The sequence below is a fragment of the Rhopalosiphum padi genome, chromosome 4 (assembly GCF_020882245.1).
Source record: "Rhopalosiphum padi isolate XX-2018 chromosome 4, ASM2088224v1, whole genome shotgun sequence".
In the NCBI taxonomy this organism is placed as follows: Eukaryota; Metazoa; Arthropoda; class Insecta; order Hemiptera; family Aphididae; genus Rhopalosiphum; species Rhopalosiphum padi.
The window spans coordinates 49,730,937-49,738,611 of NC_083600.1; the positions used below are offsets into that span (position 1 = coordinate 49,730,937).

Genomic DNA, 7,675 nt, shown 5'->3' on the forward strand with positions numbered 1-7,675 from the left:
TTCAAATCTTCGCAGTAATTTGTTATGGAATTATTATTGGAAAAATACATTTTATCGGAAACTGAATAATGCGAAAACTCCTGTTTATCCCTATAATATAGTACATATTTTTGAGATTCTCGATTATCTTTTCACCTTTGACTCAAAGTATACTAATTATATTCAGTTATCTACCAGAAAACCCCCTTAAAGTTGAAAATAAAAGCATTTTTTCTACTACAAAAAGCGTCTACATGCTGCAGACACTCAAAATAATAATAATAATAAATAGCAAATACACACATCATTATAAAACCAATACAATAACCCCACTCAGAATCTAAAATAATATGTGCAGAACTTAAGCAACTGAAAACTAGTTGACATTTAGATAAACCACGTTTTACTCAACTTTATTGCTATTTGTTATTTTCCGGTTTATAACAAATTTCTAGAAAACTATTGAAAACTAAAAAATTAATATTTTCCGTGCATCGTTTTCAATTTTTAAAAGTGTTACAGAAATGTTTGGTTTATTCATTACCTAATGGTGTTTTTTTTTTTTTAAGAATAAGTAAAACATTGTTATTTATTACAAAACCAAAACATGTATAACCTCAGGCGAAATCAAAAATTAAATATTTATGTTTTTATGTAAACGTGTTTTATATGGCGATTGTTATATTTAACAACATTAATAACCGTGCAAATATACTAGTTATAAGATCAAAATCATTGTTTCGTTAAAAATGTTTTGTTATTGTTTTGGTTTTTGTTACACATTTATTTTATATTATAGTGGTTGACTTAGAAAGTATCACTATAATTGATGGTATTTTCCGTCAAGCTTATCATATTTCTTTTTCTATCTTCGCATACACTTTTTTTTTTTTTTTTTTAATTAAAAGAAACTTTGTAAACAATTAGCTTCGACAATTATGATTATAAATATTACATAGAAAACAATATTAACAACAAAAATAATATTACAAATAAATTAAATTTTTAAACCAGTCTGGTTGATGAAGGATATAAGTGAGGTAATAATTGGTACATTTGGTGAAGAGAGAATGGATTGAGTGTCGAGTTTGACATTAAAGGAGTGGATTAGGGTGAAGAGGGTATTGCGTTGGGGAACCAGAGAGGGACAGTGAAAAAGTATATGTGAGATATCGCAAATCATGGGATCGTGAACGTGGAACATACATAAAGGAGAGTCATTGAGAGAAAGTTTATAAGAGTGAGAAGGTAGTAAGGTGTGTCCAAATCTTAGACGTGAAAAAGAGGTAATTATTTTACGATTTAATTTGAGGTTGTGAAACCAAGGGTGAGAGGGGATAGATGGTGAGATATTTTTGTACCAAGAGGCATAATTGGGGGCTAGTCCGTTCCATTGGTTGCGCCATAAATTATAAATATGGTATTTTAATAAGGGACAAAAATCGGTCCAGGGAATTAGAGTAGGAGAAGGACAGCAGAACGAGGAGGTAGATTTTGCAATGGAGTCCGCTATTTCATTTCCTTTTATACCAGAATGGCCGGGCACCCAAAGGAATTCAACTATAAAATCTGAAAGGGTAAGTTCATATAGAAGTTGCCTGATCCTAATGGAAATAGGAGAAGGACGGGAATTGAAAAAATCGGAGGAGAGGCTAAGAAGACATGATAAGGAATCGGAGACGATGAGATAACTGCTGGGGGGGAGGGCAGAGATGGTCGAAAGGGCTTCTAATATTGCGAAGCATTCCGTAGTGAATGATGAGGCAGAAGAGGGTAGATTATTAGACATGGAGATGTGTAAGTCAGGAATGAAAAAAGCGTAACCAGCCGAAAGAGGGGAAACTGAACCATCTGTATAAATTAGGGTGGAATTTGGAAAATTATTTTGAATGTAGTCTAAGAAAAGATTGTTGACGATGATGGGTGATATAGATTTAAGTGCCTTGGAAGTAAAGTTCAGAAAATGTCTGTTGGTGTGAACTATAGGTGAGTAGGAGAGAGCCAAATAATTAATTTCATATAAGGGTAATATTTTAGAATTGGTAACAAAATTACGGATTGAAGATAAGGAGTATGCCGTGGAGGCAAGAATTGGGAGAGATTTTTTAACGTAACGCCAGGAGAAGTATATGTCAAGAAAGGAATTAAATATTGTGGAATGACGAAGGGAGAAGTTTTTTAGTAGAAATTTACCAGCCAACCATCTGTTTCTGATATTAAAGGGGGGGCATGCCGTCTCGATCTCAACGGCCGCATTAGGGGTAGATTTAAGGGCACCAATAATTGACTTAAGGCAGGAGTTTTGGAGATTATTAATTTTTTTCCAATGTGAATAGGATGCGGAGCCTGATAAAAAGCATCCATAGTCAAGTTTGGACCTTATAACAGCTTTGTAAATGATTAAAAGTGTGGAGGGATGTGATCCCCACCACGTATTGGAAATTGATCTAAGGAAATTGGCCCAAAGAGAGGTAAATTTAATGAGATGTTGAAGATGCGGAGCCCAGCGTAATTTGGAGTCTAGTGTTAGTCCTAAATACTTTATGTTCTGGACAATTGGAATTGGAAAATCGTTTATAGTGATATCTAAAGAGAGAAGGTAACGTCTTCTAGTGAAAATCATGGCCTTACATTTTTCGGGAGCTACAGAGAAAAAGGAAGAAGATAGAAGGTTTTGTAGGAGATTGAGCGAATTGTTTAAAGAGTCAATAGCGAGATCGATATTTGAATTGTAGGAGAATATGACAAGATCATCAGCATACACTAGGCACTCATGTCCAAGTGTATTTAGTTGTTTAATAATGAAATTCATATACAAATTAAAAAGAATGGGACTTAGGCAGCTACCTTGGGGTAGACCTGTGTAAGTGGAGCGTATGTTTGTAGAGCCGTATGGGGATGTGAATTTTAGAGTTCTATGTGAAAACAGGAGGGAGACAAGGTTAATGAATATAGGGGGTAGTTGGAGTGAATTAAGGTGAGATAGGAGAGTTGGTATATGGACAGAGTCAAAGGCACCACGAATGTCGATAAAGGCTGCAGGTAAAAAATGTTTGTTGTTAAAAGATTGGTATATTTTACTCGAAAAATTTGCGAGGCAATCAAGTGTACCTCTTCCTTTTCTGAAAGCATATAGGTTGTCAGAGAGAATAGAGTTATGTTCGAGCCACCAATCTAGGCGGTTTTTTAGAATAAATTCCATGGTTTTGCATAACGCTGAGGACAGGGCGATGGGCCTAAATGCAGTGGTAGAGTTGGCTTTGGGAATAGGTATGACTATAAACTCTTTCCAGGAGTCATTGAGGAGGAGAATTTTGTTGAGTATATTCAAGAGGTACTCGACGGCATTAGTAGGAAGGTGTTTGAGCATAACAGGGGAAATGTTGTCAGGGCCGGAGGCGATTGATTTACGTGAGGCGATGGCGGCGTTTAGCTCACTTAAGGTTATAGGCATGGAGATTATGTGATTAGTAAGTGTATTTGAGGCAGGCAAAATTGAATTATGTAAGGCTTCAGAAGATGAAGGGACATAACATGGTGCTACTTTACAACAGAAATCATTGAACCAACTGTCATTGTGAGGACGAGAGCGAGTAACAATACTATTGCGAAAGCGTTTAGCGGTGGTCCAGGTAGATTGAATGGATGAAGAAGGGTTGAGGTTCGTACAAAATTGTTTCCAAGCTAGTCTTTTAGATTCTTTTAAGAGACGTGTGGTTGCAGCGCTGGCATTGCGATAAGTAAGATAATCTTGAACGGAGCCTGAGCGAATGAAGGTTTTATATAAGGATTTGCGGTTGGAAACTGCTTTGGAACAGGAGGAGTTCCACCACGGGGGAGAGGGAGGGAAATTGTTAAGGTTATTACGTTTGATAGGAATTGTTTTCTTAGAAATATCTAAGATCATATGAGTGAACTGTTCATAATCTTTTAATGGACATGTGTAAGTGTTGAGAAGAGGGATAGAGGAATTGATGAGTTGAGAAAAAAGGGGCCAGTCAGCTTTATTGAGGTTAAATTTGAGATTGGGGGAGAGATAATTGGGTAAGGTAGATCTGTTATTTGGTAAGGAGTTAGGGTTTGTAACATTGACAGATATGATAATAGGTAAATGATCACTTCCGTTAGGATCGTCTATAATGCGCCAGGTTGAAAGCCAGAATAAATTTGGAGTGGATAAGGATAAATCAATACACGAATTGGTTGAGTTGGGTCTGCCTACATGCGTAGGTGAGCCGTTATTAAGTATATTAAGATTAGAAGAGTTCAACGCATCGTAGATTAAGTTACCCCGTCTGGTGGACGTAGTGGAACCCCAGGCTGGGTGATGGGCATTAAAGTCACCTGTAAAGAAAGAGTTGTGATCTGTGAGTTGGAAGAGAGAGTACCATACTTCAAAGGGGATAGGTGAATCATTTGGACTGTAGCAGGACCAGAATGATGTATTAGGTAAACCGTCAATATTTGTTATTTTTAGACCAATTAAATCGATATTATTTTCCAAGAGAAGTTGTTTTAAGGGGGGTTTAATTTCTATTAAAGATACATTAAGTGAGGTATGGGCGGCAATTGCGACGCCCCCGTAGCCATCGACTCGATCTTGTCTGAATAAATTAAAATGAGGAATAAAGCAATTACGGGATGGAAGTAACCAAGTCTCAGAAATAAGTATTATGGAACAATTATAGGAAGATACGAGGTGTTGGATAGAAGGTAGTCTTGCAGGAAGACTACGAACATTCCATTGTAGAATATTGACCATTAGAAGAAATAACGGAGATTTTTGGAATTGAGAGACAAGACATAAGGGATGATTCAATTAAGTTTTGAAGGGAAGAGGGAGATAAGGGAGAGAGGCTAGGGGAGTTGGATAAGGATTCGGAGAGTTTGATGCAGAAGGCATTGACCCAGGTTAGATCAAATTGAGGAGGTTTGGGATCCTGGGACCGATTTTTACTAGCATAATCTATGAAGTGCCCATTTGGTAGGGAAAAATTAGATTGGTTGGGAACGTGAAATTGTTTTTGTTTAGAGTGAGAAGAATGATTGTTATACTTCCTATGAGGTGTATGGTGGTAATGTGATTGAGAGGTTAACGGGGGGAAAGAGTTAGTGGAGGTATCCGGAACTTGATGAGAAGGATTTAACACAGACTGTTTATTAACAATATTTGAATAGCTAAATGCACTTGAGGAGTAATTATTTTTCTTGAGAGAGACTGCTTCGCGGAAGGGTAAGTTTTCCGTAGCCATAATTTTCTTAACATCCCTTTGGAATGACCACTCTTGGCAATTCCGGTCAGTGGAGAGGTGGGGGAGTTTACAGAAGATGCAAACTGGATCTGTTGCGTTGATTGAAGGGCAAGTAGTTAATGAATGGTCATTTAAGCCACAGTGGCTGCATTTGGATTTACTGCGACAGAATTTAGCCGTGTGGCCAAATCGCAAACAGTTATTGCACTGTATGGGAGAACGGACGCTAGGAGAAATTTTGAAAATGACGTTGTAAATTGATACGGCATCTGGGATTTTGGGGGATAAAAATTTTATTTCCACGACACGAGTAGGCGTTAGGACATTATCCTTTTTGATTGAAATGCGTTTGAAGGCAATAGCGCGGACTGTGTTATCAAGTCCTTCCCAGAAATCTTCTTCGGTTAGGGAACTATCGACTCTGATAATTCCGAAAGAGTAGATAAGCGTAGATGGAATATATGCTGTAAATCCAATGTTTGCGAGTAGAGGGGAGGTGAGAAAGTTGTTGGCTGAAACTTTAGTATTGAAGGTGATTTTGATTTTTTATGACCAATTGGTTTGATGTTGTTGATGCCAATGAAATTGGTGGAAAAAATTTTTGCATATTTTAACGGGTGCCAGTGATCAATTTTTAGGTTGATATCTGAATGTTCCGCAATGGTAGTGAACGGACCGTTATAATCCGCGGAGAAAAATTTATTAAGTTGTTCGGAATTACGTAAGGACTGTATATCGTTGGAATCGTAATTTATATTAGTGTTTGAAATATCAGCGGTGTATGTTGTATTTGCGGAAACGGGAACATTAGCGTGATCGGTTGTAGAATGCGATAAATCTATATCTATATTCATATTATTAGAGGCCGTGTCATTAGTAGAATGAGATAACGAAATGTCGTAATCGAATGTATTGTTGGGCATATTTAATACTGGTGGATTATTTTTAATCTGCTGTAGAGTGGGAGATATAGGGCTAGTTGGAGTTGATACCTTCTTAGATTGAGATGCTTTTTTACTTGTCTTGGTGGTCCATTCCTGATCCGTGTTGTGTGGTCTGGAAGCATTTGGTGCTTTTTTTATTTTACCGACTGAATTGTTAAGAGCGTGCGGACGATTGTCGTCGCCGCCCGAAGACGACGCCGGCATTATACAAAAGGCGATAGCAAAACGTAGATACGGAGCGACAATTAACGAACGACTTGCTTCGATGGTTGACTTATCGCGACTGACCTATGTTCGCATACACTTAAATTATTAAATAATATGTAAATATTATTTTGTATTTGTAAAAAAAAAAAATGATAATAATAATGAAAAGATATTTATATATTACCTATCCTTACAAAATATATAATTTATATAATAAGTCAAATTTAATTAATTAGATTTAAATTTTGATTCTGATATTATTTATTTTAAGTCTGAACAGATTTTATCTCTAAACAATATTATGTATTATATAAATTCTGTAGTGGTCAATGTAATATTGAATTATACCTTACATCTAAATATTTCTATTATTATTATTATTACAAAACTAGATGTATATAACAGTAGAACGTCCTAATGATATAATTTATTTTTTCCACTACCAACTATCAAATAAGAAAGGCTTAAAAATGAAAACTTTATTTCTCGGTAGTATTATATATTATGAAATGGTACCACCAATAAAGTTAGGTTATTAAACAAGTATGGAACAAGTGCATTCTACGATCCTGATTTTTATTTGTACTTTATTGCATAGGTCTTAAATAAAATAAAATGTTTTATTTTCTTATTTCCAAAACGTAATTATATTATAAGCTGTTATACATAAACTATACAAGTATTGAGAAATGATAGCAGACGGTTTATTTTATTTTATTATATAATTTTAAGCTAACAATTAATTTAATTTAAAAAAATGTTAAATATTATTTTCATAGCGAAAATAGAGAATCTATATTCTATCATATTACTTGTGGTAGTCGGTGGTAAATAGTTCTGACTATCAGATTGAACCTGTACTATAGATATTGTTTTTTATTATTAGTTATTAACTATTATATTGATCAATATTTGGTATTTACACAACAGATAGCATACTATTAATTATAATAACAATAAACAATAATTACTGCAGATATTCAATAACGTAACTACAATTATTGTGGTGCGTAATCTTGTTATAAATGAATATATATTTGATTTGATCTTCATTAACTAATTGTATAAGACGGGAAATAATATATTGCCATATAATTGGAAACATCGATAACGGAGGACTTCTGGTCGGGAGTCATTATTTGTTTTCTTTTTTTTTATTATTTTTAACTCTATACATTATCAATAATAAAAGTGTCGAATTCGACATAAACAATAATTAAAATAAATATTAATGTTAAAAAAAAAATCAATGAACACCGAACGTACTTTGTGTAGGCATAATCTGTTATAACC

General features: G+C 34.9%; 1 protein-coding gene across 1 annotated transcript; it reads right to left on the reverse strand.

Moving 5' to 3' along the window:
- Nucleotides 1-3,283: 3,283 nt before the first annotated feature.
- LOC132930027 (uncharacterized) lies at nt 3,284-6,379 on the reverse strand. The gene is made up of 2 exons (XM_060995685.1): nt 5,847-6,379; nt 3,284-5,775 (listed from the first exon to the last, which is right to left on the reverse strand). Exons 1-2 carry the CDS (start codon nt 6,377-6,379, stop codon nt 4,710-4,712), a joined length of 1,599 nt encoding a protein of 532 aa, XP_060851668.1. The 3' UTR covers nt 3,284-4,709.
- Nucleotides 6,380-7,675: the final 1,296 nt, after the last annotated feature.